The sequence below is a fragment of the Tinamus guttatus genome, unplaced genomic scaffold (assembly GCF_059628265.1).
Source record: "Tinamus guttatus ecotype Peru unplaced genomic scaffold, ASM5962826v1 Tinamus_guttatus_pri_ptg001312l, whole genome shotgun sequence".
Taxonomy (NCBI): domain Eukaryota; kingdom Metazoa; phylum Chordata; class Aves; order Tinamiformes; family Tinamidae; genus Tinamus; species Tinamus guttatus.
Window position 1 is genome coordinate 27,735 of NW_028289846.1, and position 25,994 is coordinate 53,728.

Genomic DNA, 25,994 nt, shown 5'->3' on the forward strand with positions numbered 1-25,994 from the left:
CTGTCTGCTCTAAAGTCAGCTGCCTCCCGTAGATGAATTTCCTTCATCTTAGAGATGATGTGAAACCAATATTTTTCTGTATTAAAGTTGCCAACATAGATATTATTTATAAAACTTAAATGAGAATACATCTGCACAAAATAACTGACACCGTGTTCCCCGCATGGCATATGCAGTCTCAAAATAAACATTGATTCTATATGTTAGCTGCTTCAACAGAGCGTCCAAGCAGCAGGAAATGCATGAAACATGGGGAAAGAATGGAACGCTACGGAGCTCAGCAGTGGGAGGTAACATTGAATTACTTGGAGAGCAGAGAAGGCGGCCCTGGGAGTTAAAATACACAGCAGGCAAAGAGATGAGAGAAGCCAAGAGAGCTGAAAAAAATGGCACAAGAGACGAGAGAGGCAGCTGGGGGAGTTAAAACATGCAGATGGAGAGATGGCTGAGAGAGAGGGAAGACCTGGATCCAAGAGGAAAGACGACGACCGGGAACTGGCCACTTAAAATAAAACTTTTCAAATACTGAGGCAAAAACGAGGGAGCAGGTTTTCCATACATCAGAAAACCACTGCTGGGACACCACAGCCTGCTCCTCAGGTGGTTCAACGCCCACACAGCGTCGGCACCGTCACCCAGTTACACCTGGACCTCTCCTGGAGGCAGGAGAGCCGCTTTCCGCCTTCACCACCACCTCAAGCACAGGATCCAGATTGCGACTCCTGATTCCAGATCTCCAGCCATCAAGTAATGAGCTGTCACCCTCATCTTTCTCATTTATAGACACTGTCAGGATTGCTATAAATAAATTGATAATACATGCTTCAATATGACTCTCATTTTAAAAGCCCTCATCTAACTAAAATTGCACTAAATTTAAAAAGCTGAACTTTTCACAGCCCCCTCCCCAATCAAACTGGGAAAACAAGATTGATATATGCAATGTTGGCTGGGACAGATTTAATTTTTCTATTGTTTTGGATCCAACCCGAAACACTCCTGCTTCAAACGCTTGGGCTCCTGCCTCCCAGATGACTTAAGAGTGCACTCTCTGCTTTGGGTTTCTTGAGCATCCTATATCTCCTGAAATGTAATCCACTTCCACCTGTGTCCTTCAGTAACCACCAAGAGATATATGGGTCAGTATCTGGACCATGAATCCTTCAGATATGAAAAGGGAGGCTTTCCGAATCAGAGGGATGGTTCCACATGTCCTAGAGCAATAATGGGCATATGAGCATCTTTTGGACCACAATCTGCATTTCTTTGGCCAAAGCTCACCCCGTTCCTAAGCCTGTTGTTGCTCCTTGACAGGCTTCCAGAAACCCAGAGGTATTTAGTGTAAAATAAAACAGTATGCACAAAGATTGAAGTGGAATTTAGGCAAGCAAAATCAGTACCTGTATATTTTGCTTCTACAGAACCTCTTTTGGGGGAGGTAAGAAGAAAAGGGTTCTTATGCAAATCTTAATTAGGTCTTTCTATCACTGAAAATAATAACTTTTCAAGGACAACACCTTATATTTCCATGTTAGTTTGACAGATAAAATTAATTTCAAGCCTCTTGCAAGGAGCACAGTTACACTGAGTAAACTGCATCCTATTATAACCAAAGTTATCATGTCCACAAACGAAATAAATTTTACTAATAGCTTCATTTGAGCTTGCTGATGCTTTGAAAGACCCATGATAGTCCTCAGTGTTTCCTGTTGGAGACAATTCTTCACTGACTTGGAACCTATGAACTTTGTGTTTTTGCACGTGCAGATTTGTGTGTGTGTTGTTAACCAGAATAGCATAGAGCCTTTGAATCACAGGCATAAAAGAGTTTATTTTCTGGGAAGATCTTTCTCGGATGAGCTAATCACCAAGCCACAGCTCCACCAGAACACAGGGCCGTGTTGAGTAAGCAGTGACACACACAGGCACTTCGGTGAAAGGCCTTAATGCTACAGAAAGACTGAAAGAAAGATCTCCGGGGTAGGAAACATCACAAAACTGTGGCATTTCTTAAGTGTCTGCCATGTGGACAGGTGAAAACAGAGGTTCTTTAGACTGACAGCAGCAAAACAGTTTTGATGGGATTATAAAGACTAGATTAATGTGTCCAAGTTTAAAGCAGAGAAGCTGTTGAGGTGCTGGGGTCCAAAGAAACAGGACAGCTCCTGTTCATCATGCATATGACACTGAGCAAGCTGCAAGGCACCGCAGAGGAAAGGAAGGTCATTCCCCAGTGGAGAGCTCTGCCCTCCATTCCCAGCCTGCAAAGCTAGACTAACCCAGACCTCTCACCTCCCTCACTGCTTAGGCTGGAGCTCACACACATCAGCTGGCGTTGGTGCAAGGCTCTGGGTGCTACAGGGGTACGCACGATATATACATGTATTGTAAATATAGACACTGAAATGGAGACTCGACATTTGCAGAAAAGCCCTCCGCACCTCTGCCAGGGACAGAGAATTGCCCTCGGGTATTTTTACAAGAGCAAACAAGGCCAAGCGAAGCTGAGGGTCAATATCTAATCATCCTAATTGCTATTTACTTTGTCAGCAGAGTGCTTCAGAGCTGCCATTATCAACAAGTTTGTTTAAAAAGTGCTTCCAGCTCCGCTGTCTGGACAAAGACAGCAAGTCCTTAGCAGTCCCATCTTTCAGGGCATGATCAGTCTCCCAGGGCTCCTGGGGAGATGCACGGCCCAGTGAGAGCCATTTGCCCCAAGTCTGCTGGTCTGCCGGAGTGCAAGGACATGGGGTAAGGACACACCAGCCAGACTCCAAATAGAGACTCCAAAGAGATGCTTACAGCATCTCTGAGCAGAGGAAAAAGCTGATGTGGAGGACCAAAAAGTGGGGAGAAGAGCCCATGCTCATAGTGCTTTGATTTCTTCATTAGAAACCAGTGACATGGGACAATTGGACACAAGGTAATAACCTTGTCCTGTCCTGTCAACTCTTCAGAAGTGCTACCAGAAATGCAGTGTTTCTCCTGGAGCACTGGGGCTTCACAGAGACATCTCTCAGGGGAGACCCTGGCTTATAGAGTGATGGAAAGCAAAATTCTGCCCAGTTCGTGAAGGTTAGTGCTCCATCGCTCTTCCTTTTGGTCAGCATGTGGGTGCCCCCGGGACTGACACAGGAATATAGATGACAGGTAGGAAGGAGAAGACCAAGGCAGAGGTCCTGTAATGACGAACGAAATGGAGAAAGTGAAAGGAGCTTATTCTTTGCAGTCCCCCACCAGAAGAGAGGAAGGAAGCTGCCAATTCAGAGGTCAGAGAAGTTTTAAACAAACAGAAGGCAGCGCTCTTCCCCACTGTGCGTAACCATGAGTGTGGCTCAGAGCCCCAGGACGTTACCTGAAGTACATGTGGTTCAAACAGGGTCCAGGCAAGTTCACAGCAGACAAGTCCTGCAGTGACACGGCCAAGAGGGTCCAGGCACGGAGCCTGGGTGAAACATCCCAAACCCCAGAGAGCTCCTGCGTCGATGCTGCGCCTGGTCTGGCTGTGCAATGGCAGAACGACCCCAAGCTGGAGCCTTGCAAAGCCACCCAGGCCTCCAGCAGTACGATTGCCTCCATCCTTATCCTTTATCCCTATTTATCCACTGATCTTCCCGTCAGAAAGAGAGCATCGTGCTGAAGACCTTTAGTCTGACCCCATGTGGCAGCTCGAATGTTTGCAAAACGGAGGACTGAAAATTTGTGAACACTTTTCCACTAAATTCGGAGGGTTTTGGTTCACACTGACCCTACAGAACAGGGTTATTCAAACTGCTGCAGAGTCTCAGAAGATTATTTAAAATAACACCACCAACACAACACGTCAACAGTCTACAAGAATGGTCAAAGATGCCGAGAAATGAATATTGTAATAAGCAAAAAAAGTCTTTGATAGACAACTGCTAAACAGTATCAATGAGTAACATCTATTAAGCGTCTTTTCTCCCTTCCCCATGAAAAGCCACCTGCTTTCATACTGTCCAACACTTACTTTTCCAGTATGGACATAATAATTGGAGGTAGAACCAGTATAGGCATCGGCAGGACCACTCTAGTCAGGGCCGTTTCAAGCAGTGCCTGCAAAGCAAAAACAAACAAAGTGACCCAAGACATTGAAAATGAAGCTCAGGATGCCCCTGCACCGAGCTGCCAGCGTGTGGGCACGGAAATGTCTTGGCTGGCCCTTCTGGTGTTGCATGTGTGAACGAACGTGTCAACAAATGTCTTCAACTTTGCTCTCAGTTATCTGTGTGCAAGTTGGTTTTGTGCTGCTGTGTCACCGGGTGGGTTTGGGCCAGGTTTGGTCACAGGGCTCCGCAGCTCCAAGGCACCCGGGCTTTCCCCACTTTGCCGGCATGACCCAAAGTACCCAAATATCATACTCCTACACAAATACGTTAGTGCTGCCTGGGGATAGAAATAAAAGGCAGAACAGCTGTGTGGCATATTCTGCAAGTTGAAAACCCCCATGCAGGCTGAGCTATGGGCAGTCCTGATCTCCCGCCTGGGAGGAGACGCCCGTACGCCTGGTTCTCTGCAAGATCTAGGGCAGCAGGGATGGGAATGCTGAACACGCTTACAGTGCTCAAACCTTCCAAAATGGGAGAATGTCTTGGAAAGGTGCAGATTACAAAACTAAGGACCTGCCAGGTACTGCTCTGTTTGGGAAGAACCATCAGGATTAGGTGGCAGCTGAGTGGAAGTTCTCAGATTCCCAATTTGGTGCTTGAATTCCACCTAAATGACATTTACTGTACCTTCATTTTCAGTATTTATTTTTGTCTTGTCTGTATTCTCCTACACCATTAGCATGGAGAGAGGAGGAAGGGTCTTGAAGCCAGTAATGTAAGTTAGGCAAACTGGCTCAAGTAAGTGTCTCCGAGCCCTCCAACAGATTGTTTTAAGCTCCCTGTTAAACAACAATATGGAGATATATTAGAGATCTCCCATTTCTTGCAGAAGACTGTAAATCTGTACATAATTGCTGTCTATGAAGTGCCTCAAGAGCCTTGGACAGAAGGAGCGAGAGAAATGCCAAGCATTATATTATTAACTCCTCTGCCTGGGCGTGTGCTTCTGTACACGCTCTACATTTCAGCTGCAAGCCCACTTGCAAACAACCTGCCTCAAACAATCAGAGGATGCTCAGCAGGCAAAACTATGTAAAAAGGAAGAAAACGCAATAATTGCAAGCAGATGGTGGAGGGTAGAAGGTTACAGGCGAAAACAAACCAGGTGTTAGCACAAGACTAAAAACATCTGGCCACCCTTAGAAAGCTCTGGATGGCAATTGTGAAAGTGATTTTGACATGGCAAGGGTTAAAAAGCTCCTCAACTTGAAAATGAAGTCTTCCTCATTTAGAAAAAGGTGTAAGTTATCTTTGCTTCATATTCAACATGAACTGCGTACAAGTTTCCACAAAGAAATCCTAAGGCTGGGAATGCACGAGGGAAGCAGTGGATCCTTCTGATGTAAATCCGTAGGCTTTCAGTCCAGTTTGAGCAGCTATTGGGTTCTTGTGCAACACAAGCTTCTTCCTCCACAGAGCTTCAATTTCTGCTGAGAGATTTTCTGTTTTTCAGAAAAGCTCCCTAGCCTTGACTTGAATGCTTTTGGGAAACACAGTCCTGAGATAAATTACTCTTGATCATGTGCTCTAAGAGCAACACCCCAGCTTGTCACCTCTAAAATTCAGTGCCCAGCAGCATGTGCAGTGGCTGCGTGCACCCAATTGCAAGGGTGGTCACAGAGCAAGCAGCAAGTTTTCCATCATTCCCCCTGCACGATCGCTTACTTTCACCTATTTCTAGCTTCTAAGTTGTCAGTTCCTACAGCTGTGGGATTTGTTGAGCCTTGGGGCCTGTTGTGTGCATGCTTACGTCGAAGGCTCGCAAGGAACATCACGGGTACATACATGTTTTGCAGCAATTCTGGAAGATCCAACAATGTTTCCGTTATTGTCCAAAACATCAATTCCTTCTTCCAGCTCCGCGTGCCTCATCAGGACAACATTGCAGATATTGGCACTAGCTGAGGATGAGAAAAGCAGGATGATTAGCAGTGGGGCCCCGGTCAATATCCAATGGCAGGTTTCTCTTCCCTGTAATACTCCGGCAGCTTCGTTCCCACCAGTTTGCTGAGGAGTTTCTGAAAGTCAAGGGTTCACCCCTGTACAGAGGGGTGAATGCTGTGATTTTGGGGAGGAGAATAATACATCAAGATCATTCCCTTTTATTCCTTTTGCAAAGGAATTTGCTGCCACGGGAGGAGATGTACTGAGGCAAGAAGGGACATGGGCATTTCCCCATACTTGGAGCTGCCCTGCTCAGCGAGCCAAGTTGCTCCAGGATAAGCGTGAGGGGCACAAGCATGGGATGGGTGTGCAGGAGTTCATGGCTGGCACGAGCATGGAGAAAGGACATTGCCACCTCTTTTGGAGCCCCAAAGCTGGCTGTAATCCTGGGAAAGCACAACGTGGGATTTACGGAGTGTGCTTCGGGATTGTCCTTCCCCTGTACAACCCTCCTCCAGGTCCTGCACATGAGTTGCTACATCTACACCCTGCCTGGGAGTCAGTAACTCTACTGTTCACCAAGTCCTGCAGGTTAGAAGAGTTTTGAGGGCAAAGACTCATGTTTTGGCACACACAGTTGGCCTGCTGGCCTCCCCATCTCATGCAGTTTATCCTAAGTAATGTCCAGAGGCCCTCTGCTCTCAGGTCCCTTTTCTCCTATAAAGGGGTACTCCAGGTATAAGTGAGGAAGAGGAATTTGGACATGGACCACATGCTGAACTACTGACTCACTGGCTATTCTCTGTGATGCTTTATTGCCAAACTCCATCCCATCTTTCAAGAAATTTTCAAGAGAAAAGTTGAATATCTTCAAAATTCAACTGGCATTGACAAACTGGCATTTTCCAGGGTAAAAAAAAAAATAAAAACCACAACATTTTGCTGCAAACTTTCCAATCAGAACTAATGCAAAGCCACTGCTGCTGCAGTACCACCGCTTCCAAAAATGTGCTTCTGTGCCGTCTGATGGGTTAATATTCGCTAATTAATCTCAATTCATGTCATATAACAAATGTCTAATTTTTTGAGGGTGGTGGGTGGGTGAGCCCTATACGAGCGCAGCTCTAGGCAATCAAAGATGATTTGTGGTGACAAATGCTCCTTACACTCCCGAAGGAGAGGAACACACACACACGCACACTCTGTCTCTCTCGCTAATCTTCTGAGTACCGGACCACTCTTCCTATCTATCAAAATATCCGTGTTACCAGGCCTTCAGCTCACTAATCTAAGATTAAAAAAAAAAAAACAAAGCAGGCATTTCATTTAAAGAAAGTTTACCCCCCCCTTCTTTTTCTTTTTTTTTTTTTTTGTAATTCTCCCCATCCTTCGAGCTTTCAGTCAAGATTGAGCAGAGGAGCAGTGTGCCAGAAGAGACTGGTTTTGTCATGTGTGTGGTGTGGTCAAGGCGAGAAGTGCTGGCACAAGATGCTCATAGTGATTTCATTGTGGTTTCCAGACCTAAAGTTCACATGGCAGCTCCAGGTGCTTCTCCAAGTTGCTACCCCCTTTGAAGGCTTCATTGTCGAGACCTCAAATTCCCATCCCTGGATTCCAAACTCTAGGAGCTGCCTCCATTCTGCTGCTGTAAAATCCTGAGGAAGCATGAACTGTGGCAGATAATGGGTAATATTTGATTTTATGAAGGTTTCAAATGCAAGATATGGAAAATAAGAAAAAAACAACAGGGGAGAAAATTAGATTTTCAGAATTTGGGGGAAAACTTCCTTTGTGTGGTATTTTTTATTTCTGAATGACACACATCCCCAGTATAAAGGACACTGTGACATCTCCGTCTTCATCTGATGGGCCAGTGACAGCTTCCCACACCCAGTAGATGCATTGGACAGCACTGATTTAGATGATTAATTGTTTGTTAAGATCACTCTCACTTTGGGATGCACTTAGGAAGCGCTGCCTTCAACGCCCCGAGAGACAGCGAGTTAGGAAGCACCGGGATCGCCCGGCAGGTCCTTCTCCGGCTGCAGAGCTGACTTGGGAAGCTGCCTTTGGATGCCGAAGCAGGAAAAAAAAGCATTAACACTTTATTTTTATCACTATAGTAACTGGGGACCACAGATCCTGAGCTAGTCCGATCCTTCTTCCAGGGGCTCTGATGATCCATCCAAGGATCTCAATGTGGAATTCAAGCCTGGGAGCTGGAGTGCAGTCTGGAGTGAACCCATCCGCCACAGCTGAGGCATCATCATACTTCTCTTTTCAAACCACATTTCCTTTTCCTTCTTTAAGACTTAAAAATCACAATATTGCATCTTCTTCTCCTCTGGAAAAAGTCCTTCAGAGTATGACCGAAGAGCAGGGGGAAACCCTGGTTAGTTGTATGCATGTCAGTAGAGCAAGAGCTTCACAGTAGCTCCTGCCCTCTTGGGTGTAAGAGGTGAAATCCTGCCCTTTTCCTGCGGTTGGCAGATTACAAAGTAATGGGCAGGAGCATCTTAATTAAGCAGTTTGCCCAGGTCTGCAAAGCAGTAACTTGCAGCTTTCGAAACAACAAAATACAGCAATTAGTCGGGCGATTCCTGATGCCCTGGCACATAATTAAGCACGACAGTACACAAATAAAGTAAGAACTAGAGAATTAATTAAGGGCTAAACATATTAATTACGGGTCCTCAATCAATTCTGACACAAGCCTAACCTCTTCCTCCTAACACCTTGGTGCAAAAATAGAACAAGCTGCCGGCAAAGATTTTCCAGCCGCCTCTCGGATTCAAACCCCGGCTCGGAGCTGCCTGGCGGGTCTCGTACTAACCTTCGGTGCCCTCTGGAATACACAAATGAAGAGCTGAAAACCTCTAAAAATACACTGGGAACAGGAAGAACAGCAAAACGGCGACATTGGAGGTTTTCCTGCGGATCACTGCTGCTTCACTCGGAGCGTCATTCCGATTGAGCCGGGAGAAAACACGGAGACATAAAGGAAAAGTTTGACCTCTCAGGGAGCCCTGCATCATCTTCTGGGTGAGGAGAGAGGATTTTACTGCTCTTCATCCAATACCACACTGCAGTGACTTATGTAAAACCAAGAAAACAAAACCCATCTATCTGCAGCACTAGGAAACGGGAATAAAATAGTTGATTCTATAAACACCAGGATTGATTTAGACGCTTCTTTTTAAGTAACAGCATCCACAGATGTTGTCCACCAGGTGCAAACTACAGACCATGACCCCAGGTCCTCCCTGCTTGGCTGGCGGAAATAAGCCCCCATATGCTGGGAACGGAAGGTAGGAGGGTCAGAGCAACAAACTATGTCATGGACTCACAGAAACTGCATCTTCTCCATATGCCACAACCACCCTTGAGACCAGCCCATCGGGCAAGGAAGCATCAGGAGGTAGCTGATTCAAAGGCATTTTAGTGACCCTCCTGCTGAAGATCTAAAAATACAGAAATATGTATTCTAGAAGATCTAGGAATTTTAGAAATACTGAAGGGATCACGCTCAGAATTGGTGAGTACCAGTAAATCTCACATAAGCAGATGGTGCACAGAGGGCTCTGGTGGCTTTACTCAAGGATGTCATTGCCTGTCTCACCCAAGCACGCCAGTCTCAGACTGCCACGAAATCTCAGCCATTCCTCTATTTATTTTACAGTGCCCAAAGCCAAAGAATAAAATTAACTCACACAGAAATTAATGCATCCATGCAATGAAATCAGTGGGGGAAGCTTTTAAGATGAACTTGGTCCCCCAGTGCCATGGCCTTGGCACTGAGGTCCATGGGACATGCAGAGTCCTCCCAGCCCTTTAAGGTCAGCAGTGCCTCCTAGCTGGCAAGCAGACCCTTAAACCACTTGGAAACCAGATTTGGCTACGAGAACTGGAAATGAGGCCACACAAAGCAGCCTAGGGAACGATGCTCTTTGGGTGGTGATGCTGTAGGACAGCGTTCAGAAGAAGCTCTGAAGGTGGAGCATGGAAAAGGCAAAGGAAAACTTTAAAGAAAAGCCTTGGGTTCCCAACAGTTTGGGAACAGGACCTACAACAGCAAGTGGAGAAAAAAAATACCTTGCTTGATTTCCTTCCTGCTTTGAACAAAAATATCTTTGCACTTTGTAAATAAGTGAGCTTATATATGTATATATATATACATATTAAAAAAAAAGAGCACTAGAGATTCCTTTACAGTCAAAATAACTCATAATTCCCTGACAGCTGTAACCACTGGATTCAGAGAGGTTCACGGGCTGAGCCCAGTGCTCTCCTCCTCTCGTCAGCTCGCTGATAAACTGCCGAACGGTTTATCTCATACTCCGAAAAGCCAGCAGCAGTTTTCACACTCACACATCTCAGCCCCGCTTAATCTGTGCCTTAGAAATTTATGTATTCGGGAGCATTTCATTCCTTTTTCATTGAAAAATAAAAATATACAAAGCTGTGCTACTGCTGATTCAAGGATTTAATCTGACACGGATTCAAGCAGGATCTTGAAAAGGAAAAGCTCTAGGATTTGGGCAGTCTGTGGTCAGGCAAGGCTGATTGTTTCAGTGACCTACGGCTCGACACCGGGCTGCACTAGCACAGCCCCATGTCCAGGCGTTCACATTACAGCCCACATAAACCCAGCACAAGGCAGAAGGGCAGGAGTCGGCAGGATGTTTTGCCAGCATTACCCCGGTGAGGTTTGCGGCGAACTCTCGCAGTAGAGAGAAGCAGGATGGTTTCTTACCTACAGCAGGGAATGGCACAAACCTCTGGATGAGGAGACGCGTGGCGGGGGTGAACTTGTTTGCTCGCTGGATCAGCACGTTAAGGCCCACCTGCGGACAGAGAGAGCAAAAAATGAGAGAAATGCAGACACTGAGTGACAAGGAGCACGCGACAGAACTCAGGGCTTGGTCCAAACCAGGCTCCTAGGTCATCCCTCCTCTCCCGTGCCAACCACCCCACTCCAAAGCAAAGCTTTGGGCCATCATAAATTTATTAATAGAAGCAAGGCTTTTTTTTTTTTTTTTTTATAACCACAGCTCATTTTCTCCTCCAACGCTTGAATAATGCAGCTCTCTGCAGCTTTACAGTGATCGAAATCATTGCATATGTTAATGTGAAAAGCAGGGAGGAGCGCCCAGCTTGTCAGCACCAGCGCTGTTAGGTATTAGTGACAGAGCGTTGTCATCAGTGTTTGGGGTTATTTTCAGTCAGAACAGGGGTTATTAGCAAGCTTATTTGCAAAAAAATGACTTCTGTCTACAATTTCTCCAAATTACTTCCCCCCTTCCCCAAAGTATTCTCTCTTTTACATCCAAAATCAAAAAATCCCCCAAACATGCAAACATAACCCAGCAGCCCCAAACCAGAAATTTTAGGCTGAAAATGGAAGTGTTTAGCAACGCCTGGCCAAAAAGTTTTCAGCCAAAGGAAAAAAAAATGCAGCGAAATTCAAAAATTTTTTCAGCCAAAAATCTGCCAGCAAATAGTGGTTTGGGGGCTTTAAAAAGAAAAAAAAAAGGGAAGAAAAGGAAGGAAAAAATAAGAAAGCCATGGAAGAACATATTTTGTGAGCTGCTACATTATACATGCATGCCCAGCGCGCGCTGCCTGTCTGCGGGGCGAAGGAGGATGAGGAGAAGCACGAGCGGTGGGTGAGAGCGCGGGGAACGTCACCAGCCCCTGGACACGCGTCCTGCTGTCCCCCGCCGCGATGACACCAGCCAAGTGGCATCGCTTCTTATCCTGGGCACCGCGGGTGTTCGGTCTTCATCTCCCCAGAGCTGAAGGCTGTTTTGCTGAACGATATTCTCTTAAATTTCCTGAGTGCTGGGAATACGTATTGCCAGTCTGTGAAATTGCTAAGAAACTGCAAATGAGCCTAAAACGGGTCCCTTTGATGGTAAAACTAAGTCAGTCTTGACTATGGCTTTGCTGGTGCTGCCCATGGAGGCAGACTGAGGTTGGGCTACCAAAAACCTTTGGTTTTCAGCTTCAATTTGGTGCCGTGGCTCAACTTGCTCGTCCACTTGCAGCGAATGCACCTGAGGAGTAGGAACTTCTCTGTGTTGCTCCACCAAAGCAGCAAGGATGCTTTAGTTAGGTTAATTCCTAAAGGCTGCCCAAAGAACATGGACTATCGACCCAAGTTCATCACCAAAGCTAATGAAATGACCCCAGGAGGACTACAGTGATGATAATGCTGCCTACAGGCCCATGAGGGATCTACTACACCAGCTCTGCACTAACAGCAAAGGTGGCATCTCCAAGGGCTCACTTGGCAGCCCAGGGGGGAGAAACAGGCATTTTTTAGGATGTTTCATCTCTTCCAAAGACAGATGCTTCTGTGTGGCGATGCGAAACACCCCCGAAGGTGCCACTGGTCCACACAGACTACCATAAGAGTCCTGGGGCCCCAGCTCCAAGGAAGGTGCCCGTGCAGATGACATCTAAGCCAAGGAAAGGCAGAGCTCCTCCATGTACCCTGGAGCTCTGGGCTCTGCTTTAGGACATTCCTGCCTCTCCATCACTCAGTGAAGCCTTTCCCCGAGGCGCTGAGAGTGGAGGGCATAGATCCAGCTTTCAAAAGTTGCATATTCCCCGATATCTCTTTATGGAGCATTTCCTCAATTCCATCTGCAGAGCATCCCAACAAACTGGGCCCTGGGAATATGTTACATTGCTGTTGCAAAATCTCTTAATGTGAAAATGGAAAACTGCAGTGAGGCCAGTCCTATGTCTCTGGACAGTGCTTCTGCCTCCTCCTGACCTTTCTTTAACTGTGGAGAACTAATTTCTTCATCTTTTTCATTTTTGGTCTCAAGAGTTTGGCCCCAGTAGGGAGGACAGCATTTGTAAGGCCACCATGCCCACGAGTGAACCTACTAAATGGGATGCTTGCACTGAAACTCCACTTTCTGGACACAAACGACTACATAGTATAAAAGCAGTTTTCTGCTTCCTTCCTTTTTTTTTCTTTTTTTTCTCAGTCTTCTAGAAAACATCCTGACCTTGTATTCACAAAGACACATAAGTCAAGATGCATGGAAAGCACAAGTCAACACCCCACCTCCAAAGAAAAAGACTTTTTTTGGGGGAAAAAATTGCATTTTATTAAAATGCCGATTATTTCTGAAGCCTGACAACCAACTTCTGGTACTTACAAGTAAGTTGGTACTTACTAAGTGATTTGAGAAAATTTCATTTCAAAATCCTGTTCCTCATAACTCAGCTCTTACGTAGTAAGTACAGCACTGGCTCACTTACAAGCAAGGTACCACTCTTACTTTCGACAGCAAGTTCTTATGAAATAGAAGAATATCGAGAGTCCAGGCAACTGGCAGGACATCAGTCTGCAGGCTGGGGCACCTAACCATAGCTGAACTGCTCTTTATACTCCCTTAATGAAAAACTTTAAAGCTGAGAGGTGAAGACGGAGATGGAAAACGGGGATTTTTTTCCAGCTGGAGATGTGCTAAGGGAAGGGGAACAAGGGAGGGGGCAGTAGTAATGACCTGAGTGGAAAAAGGAGATAAAGAGGGGCAAGAGGAAAGACAGGAGGGAAACAGCAGTCAGAGCAGCACTCGGAGCAGCCTAGTGGCTGTGAGCCTCAAAGGAAAAACCCAGCACGCTACTAAGAAAGATAAGTTGGAGTTGGAAAAGTAAGTTGGGTAAGAATGCAGGAGAGGGATAAGCAGGAGAAGAGAGACTTACTTAAAAGTGTTAAAGAGACAAACTTGATTTGATAAATGATGGAGAATGAGCAGAAGGATTTGCAGAGAAGGATGGCAAAGCCCCATGCTCAAGGCATGGAAGCTGCTGTTTCTGACCAAGCTTTCCAAGTGACCAGATCCTGTTCTGCAAGGCTGGTCTGGGCGGAAGAAGAAGCCATGGATGAAAACAAATTTATGGCAACGGAAAGATTCCAGTGAAACAACAGGAAAAAAAAATGCTGCAGGAAAGACCAAGGAGTTTGGAGGAAGGCAATGGGCAAGAGTCCGATGGGCGCCATGTACTCCTGAGCCCAGACGCAGGGTGAAGGGCTCTAAGTGCCTACTCTGAACAACTCCTTCCTCTCCCGTCCCCTGGCCTACTTTGTGCTGCCTTCCTCCTCCTCCCACCTTCCTCCCCCTCCTGAGCGTTGCTTTATCACACTAAGTGGCAGCTAGTCCGGAGGGCGGTGGGTGGCCGCCCGCGCCGGCTCACACTGATTACGGCCATCACATCAAATTCGCAGGCTGTCAATGCAGCCGCTCCGCGCGGCTCGCAGACAATTATCGGGAAGAGGGAGCTGGGATTAGAAAAAGCCACAGGGGCACCTTCACCTAGAGAGGAGAGTGCCAAATTGTGTCTCCGGGCGCGTGAGCTAAGTGTGTGCTGGGAGCAGGGAGGAGGAACGGGCGCCGTCCCGCTGCCTCCGCTCAGCGCTTCTTTTCATTTAAATAAACTTTCAGTGCTTAAATGCAACAAGTGTAAATTCAATAGATCTAATTACAGCCTTGGATTCTCCTGCTTGCCTTGGTTGGACACCCAGTCCCCAAATGCCTGCGCACCCCGGGATGTGCTGGGATGCGCGTCCGAAACGTACGGAGCGTCAAGGAGCAGCTTCGGCCGACGGAGCCACGACTCCAGGAGCTCTCAAGTTCAACCAACTTTCAGGAGAAAAACACACACGGCTCTTAAGTAATTCATACCATAAAGGGAAAGAGCTGCTGTGTGCAAATATAACCTCCTTATTCCCACTCCCTGACGTAGGAAAGGTTTTAATCCTGCACCTGGGAGCAAAACCTTGAACATGTCTAGGGCTTCCTGAGATGGGGGAGGACTTTCTGCTCCAATCCTCTGTGGCCTCCAGCACGTCTTAGGTGGTGAGGGATGTTTCCGAGAACAAACCTGTTTTGATTTTGCAAGCTGCTGACATCTTTTGGGGGAAAAAAAAGGAAAAATTAAAAACCAGCGCGGTTTAAAAATGCCTTTCTTGCCATCCAGTCATCTTGAAGCAGGCTCTGCTTTAATCCAGTGCCTCAGGCACACTCTGGCATTTTTAGAGCTCTAGATTAGACCCTTGCACTTTTTTTTTTCTTCTTCGGTACAGCCAAATATACAGTCCAGAAGTTCAAATTTTGGCATAACCTCTGCCAGTTCAGATCACAGCCGAGATTCCTAGCAAGATTCCTGCAACTTAGGGACCCCATGGAAACACAACTAAAAATCTCCAAGACAAATTAATTGCGTTCCAAGGTGCAACGAAAGCTCCGCAGAGTTCATGGTACACAGCAATTCCCTAAATTCACCAGCTCCGGTTTTCGCTGCCTCCTGATTTCAACACATAGACCAGACAGACAGCAGGGCATCCTCATCTTTCTGCTTCTTCCTCAATTAGTAAGTTTTATTTTCCTGGAAATACTGTCTCTGAGGCTGCTGCACAAGAGAAAGTTGCATCTGCTGAAGTAATTTGTTGCAAGAAAATGTGTTCAAATCTACAAACCCAGATTGAGGGTGTAAGGTGTCCTAAAACTGCTCTGTACCAAACTCTGTGCTAGCAACATTGCTTTTTTTTTTCCTTGCATTTTTCCACAGGAAAATAGAAAAGGATCCCAAGATGCCTCAATAAATTAGATTAAATCATCAAAATTGTCCTGTTTCCCTCTGGTTCTAGTTCTAACACTAACATTCAAGTTTAACTCCCCCATTCCTTCTTAAAACTTCATCTACTTGCATCATTCACTAAAACAGCAGGTGCATGCCCTACATGTCCTACAGCAAAACACAGCTTGACTACAACATCAAGGCACAGGATCCCTGCCTTCACTAGCTTGTCAAAAGCCAGGATTTAGGGTCAGGAAGCAATGAAGTGTCCATAAAAAAAAGCACTTTTAAGACTACAACACAAACACCTGGACCTGCCCGGGAAGAGGTGCTTTATCCATCTTCCTGAGCTCCAGGACTAGAGATGGCTCCAAGGTGGGTCATTAGTAGCTGACAGCACTAGACACCAGAGCTACAAAAGCATGAATCACCTGGTTTCTAGTCAAAGGTTACCCAAAAAGGCGAGACAAAAGGAAATTCTTAAGTCCCAGGCAGGTAAATCTTATGGCTACAGAACAATACACAATACATGTGACTGACAGTCATAGTTCTATCACGCAGCAGTTCCAGCTTTTCTACCAGAGAAGACAAAACACCTACCTCTGCACGGAAGCTAGCTCAGGTTGCTAAGTGATACCAGTGCATTTATTTATCTCTCTGTTGAAAAGACCCCAGCACCTAAGAGCATCCAAATGAACAGCCACAAATCGCCACTCAGCACGGGGCACAGGGCGGCATCCAGGCAGGTTTGAAGATCTCCAGAGAAGGAGACTCCACAGCCTCCCTGGGCAGCCTGTGCCAGGGCTCAGCACCCCCACAGGAAAGAAGTTCTTCCTCACATAGAGATGGAACTCCCTGTGTTTCAACTTGCACCCATAGAGCTTGTCCGGTCACCAGTCACCATCATGAAGAGTTTGGCCCCATCCTCCCTACATTCTCCTCTCATGTACTTGTACATATTGATCAGATCTCTCTTCTCTTCCCTAGGCTAAACAGGCCCAGCTCGCTTAGTCTTTCCTCATACAATAGATGCTCCAGTCCCTTAATCATCTTCATGGCCCTATGCTGGACCCTCTCTAGAAGCTCCCTGTCCCTCCTGTCCCAGGGAGCCCAGAACTGAAGCCAATACTCCAGGTGTGGCCTCCGCAGAGCCGAGCAGAGGGGCAGGATCCCCTCCTTCGACCTGCTGGCCACACTGCTCTGTATGCCATGCTCCAACACATTCCGGCTTTACTTAGTACTAAATAGGGACCACCCTGTCCCTAGGAAAGGACACTGCCAGCAGCACATACGCTGGGAGCACCTCCGGAGTTTGTGGAGTGGACAACAGATGGACAACTAGCCACTGAGCTGGGCAACTAACCAAGATACACTACATTGCTTCCTGCGAGAGAGAACTCTCCTGGGGAATCCGTCTGGGACTCGCGGTATCACAAAGAGCAGGATTTGGAGCCAGCCTTGGCAGAACCTGAAGCTGCGACTGTGAAATTCGAAAAGCTGATGCACAAAGCTCAGCTCCGAAAACTCCAGCCACCAGTGGGAGTAATTCCACTAACAAACCCACTTTGAAAGGAACCAAAGCAAACCCTCTGCGAGTGCAAGATCAGCCGAGTTTGGAGTGACCAAGGATGGGGGGTGCAGTGTCTGAGAAGTCTCAGCATCCTTTTTACAGATGAGGAGGCACAACGAACATCTGTTCTGGATCATCAGGTTGAGGAAGGCACCGGATAAAGTGAAAACGTGTCTCTATCCAGCTGTGAGCTCCTGGGAAAGCCAGGGACGAACCACCATGGGCTCTCAGTGAGCACCGGTGGACCTGGTTCTGCTGCTCCAGGAGGGCTCTGCAAGTCTCGTGACAACCCAAAACCACAGCGTGCACTTGGGTTTGTGCCGATGTGATGCCCTGCAGAGCTGCCACGACCTACACGGCTGCTCCCTCTCCTTGTGCCACTGAACTGCACCTGCAAGAGTCGCTGCTGACCTCGGCCTGAAGCTACACCAAAGAGTCGAGCCGGAAGCAAAGCGGATCCGCAACACAGCTGCAAATCTAGTCTGGATCGGAAATTAAGAAACCTGCTTGGGAAACATCTAAAAAGCAATAAAGACATTGGGATTCCATAGCTTTTCTTTAACCTTTGAGGAGCTTGACAAAATCAGCAGTGTGTGTGTGTGTATGTGTATTTGCTGGAAAGAGTTTCTGTATAATCACAAACTCTGTGATTAGTATAGCTCTTGGCGCTAGAATATTTGAGAAAAAAAAAAAACACATTTAAAATATGCTTGGTCTTTCTCAATTCTTACTGCGACTCTCTGGCTTTGTTTGCCTTGCTTAGGAAAACCAGCTGGTATTAATTGTGCCTCAACCACCACCATCATGAACGGTAGCCAGATATGAGAAAATAAGGCCTAATAACAGGAATCCATTCAATTGTTGAAAAAAAATAACAATTACTGCTTAGTGTTCAGAAAAGCAGTGGAGCCAGCGCAATCAAAATAAAAGGCAGGAAGGAGGCTTGTATATGGAGAACACGATAAAAATAAACTAAAACCACAGAAGGAGAAACATAAATCTAGGTTACTTAACAGTAATCAGAATCCTCTAAACATATTGTCTGCTCGGAGCTTTTGGAAGTTGTGTGTGTGCGGCGCTCAGTCAGCGCCGTCAGCCTAGTGCCCATGGCCAGCATCCCGCATCCCGTATCCCGCATCCCGTATCCGGCATCCTGCATCCCGTATCCGGCATCCTGCATCCCACATCCCGTATCCCGCATCCCTCATCTCACCCAGCCCAGGAACGGCCAGCAAAAGTGTTCTGCTGGGATTGGGCACATGCAAAAGGATGCAGAACATCTTTTAAATCAGCTCTTCCACCTCCTCTTAGCCACAGTGCTCTTAATATCACTTCTTATGTATCACTTCTTCTCATGTCTTTCCTAGCCCCATTTTTCATGAGGCTGTTTCACCTCAGTACCAGGTGGGAGGTGACATAAAGTTATGGGCCTGGCAGAGCTTTCCTTGCCTAAAGTTAAATTGCTCAAATATCCCCTGGAAATAACACCCATCAAAACTGCTAAGAAAAAAACACGACCACCTACTAATAAAAGTTATATGTTCAACACATACATGAAGCACAACAGACTTTGATCTCACAGAAAGAGATGTTTAGAAGAGAAAGTAGCCCGAAAAGGAAAGCGTTACTTCTCTGTGCTGGAAAATCTTTCTCTGCAAAATGAAAAAAAAAAAGAATAAGAATATTTGCAAAGACTTGCTAAGACTTTCAGTTGACTGCAAGAAGCCTAAAGCCAAAATCTGCTTCTGGGTAGATGTGAGAAAGCGGCTTGCGTGCCTCTGCCTCGGGGTGAAGACGAGGAGGGTTAAGACAACTGGAAGCACAAGCGAGCGGAGCTGCCTCCCTGTGCGCCTTCTCTGCACCACTCTGTGCCAACTGCAACATGGAAGGGGCTCACTTTAATTAATACCAGGTCTCAGCAGACTACTGCAGGTCCTGGCACTTGTTTTCAGGTCATCTGGCCCTAATAGGCTCACACTAGGAGGTGATTCGTTGCTAACTGACAGCAGAGATCAGTTAATGAGGGCTGAGGATTTAGAATCTGAGCTGGCAAAACTTAGGGCTATTTCTAAATAATCTGCCATCATCACCACTAGGAAAAAAAATGCTTGAGGAGATGCTGGTTATCAAGGAAGATATTTGCCACATAAAACAAAACAAACACTCCCTGCCCTGCAGGATTGACTCCAGGCTTATCCACGTAGGGAATTCCGCATGCCATGGGCAGCCCCAGGGCTGTGCAGTGTCACACACAGTTTCTGGGGTGACTTGGGGCTTGCCTGAGCAGGGATGTCAGTGCACAGGCGGCAGGCAGAGCCCCTTGGAAACATCAGCCCTGCCATAGGGCACCCAAGTGGAAGTTCAGTTTGGTGTTAGCACCACAGCATCTACCCAGCGAGGCTCGGCTCCCAGCCAGCATCCACACTGCTGAAGGAAAACACTTTTTCATTTGCACAAATTTGGAAATGCTGGAATTAGGGAATACTGTGGCCTCATGTTTCTTCATGGTGCTTTTAAAGATTTCCCCAGGATGGACAGCTGAAGTGTGCAAGATGCTCAAGTATTGCTGCTTCTGCCTGAAACTCGTTTGCAAATTACGTGGTCAGATAAATCCCAGGATCATTTGGGTTTGGGGGTTGATTCAAAGCTGCCTGCTATGGCCTCTACATCAGTATGACCTCCAGAAATCAAACTATAAACCCATGGAGTCATAGAGCACCACAGGATGAAGAACTGACTGACCAACCAGAGTGACCAGCCATGCTGTGGTGACAGCCACCTCATAATCAACAAGAATTTCATTAATCTGCAAGACTTGGTGCTCAAGATCTAGGACAAGTTTTTTTTTGCAGAGAACCTATGTTTCATGCAGTCATTGCTGGTCATGTGAAATCCCTCTGGCACGTTGAACCTATGGTTCTGCTCCAGCACTTCTACAGGCAGCCTGGCAGGAACCAGAGGTTCTGAAACCAGTGTCACTTGTCCCAGTATGGCCATTGCTTTTGCAGTCCCAGTGGTTTCCTTACCAAAGCCTGCCAGGGTCTCAGGGTGACAAAACGCTGCCAACATCAGCTTCTCTGTGTCTCCTCACCTCTATCTGCCCCTGTGGCCAAAACGGAGAGGAGCATTAATGCCAGCACTGCGGGGGCAGCGGCCGTCCCTCGGTGGACCCGTGCCCTCCTCGGGGCTGGAGCACAGGCCTTGAGCAGCAGCACGGGCACGCCACGCCGCAGTGCTTTCCTTGGCTGAATTTATAAAACAGGAAAAAATCTGCACTGAAAGAGGGAGTCAAGTCTTCCCATGAGGCAAAACGATAAGCCCAGCTGCTCACTGTCAGCTGCCCTCCAGCAGCTCCCGTCTCCACAATTCTGCTAGCAATCCCAAACCTGCTCCAGGCACCACGTTTACCTTGGAAAGGTATCTAAACAAGCCCCTGATGACTCTTCTCCAGGGTGAATGAGGGAACCTGGCTGCGAGCCGGGTGCTTTCCAGAAGCAGAGCAGGGGCCTAAGTGAAGACCTCTCCCCATGGCACAGTCTGTTCGCAGAAGAAGGTCTGGAAAGGGATGTCTGCGGTTTGAGACAGAGGGAGAAGTTTTGTCTGAGGTCAAAACTGCCTTGGGACCTTTAATGTTCCAGAAGAAAAAACACGGTCATACCGAAAAGCCATCAGGAAAGGTAACTCAAGTTGCTTCTGAGAAACATATCTACCTCCTTGGGAATTAGCTGTCAAAGAAAACTCGGGCATCAGGGGAGCCTAAGTCTGATGGTAACACCACAAATCACAATTTCAGTAAATTTAGCTTTTAAGGACTCCTCTATTACAGAGGACTTCAGCAACAACTTGAATATTGATTCCTGCTTGCCGGCTGCCCACAGGTAGATTTCAGCTTGAGCATTTTCATTTACTTAGACCAAAGTGCTGACCCGCCAGGGGGGTATTTCCAAAAGCCCAAGTTCGTTCAGCACATCGGCTGTCACATGGTGCAGCCTCAAGATCACTTGGTTGGGCACTAACTTGGACTAGGCTAATTCGGTGGAAGTTAATGCAAGTGCAGATAATTAATTGCACAATATTGGGCAATGCAAGCAAGTTTGCTCAACAGGAAAGACAGACTCAAGAGTTCCCGTGCATGGAGCCAAGCAGTGCACAGTGCAGGACATGTAAGCAAAGTTGGAGCATGCATAGGCAGAGACACCCCACAGTTAAAGTGCTTTCCTGTTATGTAGACAGATTTATGTCAATTAAAATAAACATGCTTGGCAAATCAAACAAGTATCTCAAAAGCACTACAGTACTACTGCAAGGGAGCAGTTAGTAGTGAAATATATAGATATAAAGCGTTACCCACTGCAATTGAGACAGCGCTTATCACAGCTCCCAAGTATCCCTGGATGAACTTCGATGTCGGAGAAGGCTTTGAAAACAAAAACAACATATTTTCAATAAGCAAACTTTTGGGTTTTAAAATACAACCTTTTTTTTTTCTGTTCTTTGTTTTTGCTTTTTCTTTTCTTTTTAAACTAGATACAGGTTTAATTTTGTCATGTTGTTCTGTGACACAGGATCTGTCATTTAGTAGTGGTAAAACCATGGAAAATCATAGCTTCACGAACAAGGTTAAATGTAATAGAAAATTAATTGGCACCAGAAAATTATAATGTTGTCAGCTTAAAGAAAGTATATGAACGCAATTTAGCAAACAGTAAAAATACTAGCCCCCTTATACACTAGTGATGGACCCCAAACTCTCCAAATTAAACACACATCTTTGAAAGATCATCTTGATGAGTTGGATGGTTTCCAATTCAGCTTCCTTTCTTGAGCTTCCAGCATCCCAAGAAGAAATGAAATAAACAAATGTGATGAGAAGAAGAGAGCTGGAACAGCACCACTTCACCTTGATGGCAATCTTTGCAGAAATATTGCTGGTAGAGCATACAAAGTCCTTAGAAGAGGCAAGCATGAGCATGGAGCCTTCTTTTGCTACATGAAAATCCAAATGCTGACCTTTTGCTTTTTGCTCATTCACATCTCATATTAAGCCATTTCATATTAATTAAACAATATAATGGTTTAGCTCAAGAGCAACAGTGCTATACATTACTTATGCACTGGGTGATTTCAAGATCTGAAAGAAAAACTAGGACATTTACCCAACTTGATGGGTATTAAGCATAAAGCAGCAAAGAGTTTTGTAACGCAGAAATCTCATGTTTCCATGCTCTTGGACGCGGCAATACACATAATAATTTTTATAGAGAGTTTTCTACCTACATTCCAACCAGCAATACTCTGCAGGGCAGCCCCTAATCTGTGCCAAGGACTTTTAGTGACTGGTGTCACTAGTGGCTAGTGACAAATTCATCTAAGACTGGAACATAAGCAAAACGCTCATGTCATTTCCAGGCTAAGTTTAAATTCAAATTCTATATAGGAGAACGGCCAATCTATAAATTCATCACAGTGCCTACTCCATAGTTTCTATTAACAGCAAAGAGACAGGATTTATGTTTCTGTGTCAAAACAGATCAGCCTTGCTGCAGGCACTGCATATGTTGGGTCTCCTCACCTTTGTCGCATTTCGGTTTGCATAGTTGACGCACGCATTGTGGCTCTGATTCAACCACTAAAAAGGAAACAAAAAGAGGGAGACATGAACACAACTTTGCACCAATAAATCTATAAACACAGGAGTACCATAGGAAAACTTGTCTTCCTCCATACCTGCTCACCACTTGCTACTTCTTTTCTAAGGCTTGTGCATACAATAAATCTGCTCTAACACACTTGTGCTAAATTCATATTAAGCACATGCGCAACTGCAAGCACAAGTACATGAAAATAAACAACTAGCTCTGAACATAAACTTCAAAATTATGAGCAAAAGCAATCTAAACACTAAAATTTTACTTAACACCTTTTTTCCTTTTATTAATGCAGTGCCAATGGGGTCTGTGGTCGGTAACAACTTCAATATTAAAAACTGTTCCCGCAAATCCTTTAGAAACAGCTGTAATACATAACAGTAAGTCCAGCAACCTGTTCTTCTATCCTTTATTAAGCTCCATGGTTCTCAAACAGTGAGTCATAGGATGCATCATCTGAGCAAATGCACCATTTTAGGGACACAGATGACACTAGATTGGTATAGAAGTGTCTCAGCAGCTAGGGAAGAGTAGCACCAGACTCCCAAAGGGCTTTATCCACAGCAGCCATTAGGAACAAGAAGAAAACAATGGTTTCCACTCCATAAATACCATATTTTCAACTGAGACTATTGATAGAACTTGATTCCTCATCAGCAATGGTCAACTGAGAGGAGAAAGGAAAAAGAGAAGCGGGGAATGAGAAGAGTCACGATGTGGAGTGAAACAAGGCACTATGGCACGGAGAGTGCCTAGGAAAATGTTCTCCCTGCCAACCACGATTTTCTATCGAGGAACATCTCACCTAGCAAAGTTTGATCTTCTGTTTGTTTTCTTTAATTTTTTTTTTTTAAAAAAGAAGGATTCAGCTTGCCAACAAGTGCTGGAAATCTGTCTCAATTTACTAGAGGATTTTTAGAAAACTCCTCTTTCTAAAAGCTTCCCCTGAAGAATCCCAAGGAGCCAAGAGTTGGACCATAACGCATCTGCCCTGCATTGAACCATAAGGCAGGTAGTAACAGAGTTACCCTGTGAACGTAGACCCATGTCCAAGCAGCCACAGGGCACGTTGACATGAGCAGGTCAAGAGGCCTCTTTCAGAGCGTATCTCCTCCCTGTCCCCACTTACCCTCCCACGCTCTGCTTCAAACAACACAGCATCTCAACACGCATGCCCTGCATTCCCTTAGAATCATTATGGTTGGAAAAGACCTTCAAGGTCACCGAGCCCCCTCTAACCATGTCAGACTAGGCACGCAACTAAGACTTCAGCACCCACCAAGGAACTCAGGTCCATCGGACCAGGCTAGAGCTATTGGAAAAGCATCTGTCATGGGCATCAAGTCCTCCTATAGACCCTACAGAGGCTCCTGTAGGGTCTGTTAATGCGGTCACGTATATAGCCCCAAAATCCTGCACTGCTTATCTGGATGAATCTCCTTTTCAGAGAGAGATGTAGACATTCACTCAGATATTCTTCCTACCCTAAGTGATCTCCACATTGGAAATATCCTCACTGAAATATCCTCACTGCCCATTCCTGACCTCCACTGTCCTCCTGGCTGGAGGCCTGACACCCTGCTGGGCTTTGGGGTTATGGCTCTGCGTGCTCCAACTCTTCCCATTCACCCTTTTTCAGACAACTGTGGCCAGCGTCCAAGCCCGTACAAGCAGAGAGACTAGTAGAGGGTGGCTGCTTTGGCCAGCAAGAGCAAGGCTCAAAACTAAGTCATTGCCCCGTTGACTGCTTACCTCAACCCAGGGCCTGACATGCCCTGAGCTGCAACATGGGTGCTCAGGGTGCTGGGGTTAAAGCATGGTAGTTTGGGGCTGCTCTTCTCCAGCTGCTGTTCAGAACCTGGGAAACGAGGTTGGGAGGAGAAAAGAGGGGAAAGAATCAGAAAGGAGTCAGGAAAGGAAGGAGGAAAGCACAGGGAAAAAGAGAGAGAGTCAGAAAGATGATGGTGAGGGAGGACAGAAGAAAAATAAAAGTAGGAACACTGAAGGGGAGGTATGAGCGTTCTTTGTCTGGGGAGCTTCACGTTCGTCATATTTTTGAAGTGAGAAGGAGTAATAAATTAGGGTAGGACCTCCAAAACAGCACTCCAATTTGGGGGTCTCCAGTTTGATGATGGATCCAGCAGATTATGACCTGGAAAAGTCTGAGAACCATTAAACGAACTGCAGTTTCTCCAGGGGTCTCTGGTTCCTGGACTTTCCCGCTACAACCCCTCACTCCAGTGGGATAGTTTTGCATCTGATCATCTCTGAGGAGCCATAAACAAAATCTGACAGTTTGTCAAGCAGTTCGATTCCTACGTATGCCTTGCCAAGTTCTACCTAGCACATCTAACTCCCAGTGAAACCAACGCTGCGCTAAAATTGGCTTGGAACTTGAAGTCTGTGTATTTTGTTAATTAATGTCTCCTTGAAGTTCATTTTTGATTTTGTGTTTTAAATATTCTTTCCAGTTCCAAAAGGATTATTCCACCCTTCTCATGCTGAAAGGTTCCTCTGACTACATTTAGACTCACTACGCAGCAATGATGGGAACATGTTCTCCTAACCTAAGGCACCTACACCTCGTCTAAACTAGCTGCTTAGGTTGGCTCACCCTTTAGTCACTTGAGGGTGATTCCTCTTTCCATCTTGGAAGTCCAAAAAAAAGTGAGGTAAATGGCCCTTTAAAAATATGAATGTTTCTGGACATCTCCAGCATGTTGCCATGCAGCCACAACTCATGGCTAAACCAACCAAGCCACAAGCCACTGGGATATATTTATTATTTTTGCCGTTCTGCACAGTCTTTCTAACATGCTAGGCAGACCCTAGCCTGCTTTGATATTCCTTAACCATGCAATTCTCTATCATAACTTACATTATAGATAATAATAAAAAAGGCACTGGCAATTAAAAGCAAGTCTGAAAATAACTTGCTTTGCTATTTCAGCTATTGCTTCTTAAATCAGAAGTTTGCAATAGGTAAAACTCTTTCAGACACACATCCTCCTCTTCCTCTTAACTCCCAGCATTTTACTGGGCCTAATACCAATAAACCTGATTTATTTCCCAGGGAAACCATACTTCCCCTTTATTTAGTGCACTGAGTGCAAAGCTCTTTGCCTTTATGATCTACAGCTATTCCTGCAATTCCTCAGCACT

General features: G+C 45.9%; 1 protein-coding gene across 1 annotated transcript in view; it reads right to left on the reverse strand.

The window, feature by feature from the left end:
* Positions 1-25,994, reverse strand: part of LOC148590491 (sideroflexin-5) — a 54,571-nt gene that overhangs the window by 22,686 nt on the left and 5,891 nt on the right. The window contains exons 4-8 of the mRNA XM_088538985.1: positions 22,757-22,813; positions 21,536-21,601; positions 10,768-10,858; positions 5,916-6,031; positions 3,992-4,077 (exon numbers count right to left, since the gene is read on the reverse strand). Coding sequence (XP_088395111.1) covers positions 3,992-4,077; positions 5,916-6,031; positions 10,768-10,858; positions 21,536-21,601; positions 22,757-22,813 — 416 coding nt within the window. The remainder of the gene's footprint in view (positions 1-3,991; positions 4,078-5,915; positions 6,032-10,767; positions 10,859-21,535; positions 21,602-22,756; positions 22,814-25,994) is intronic.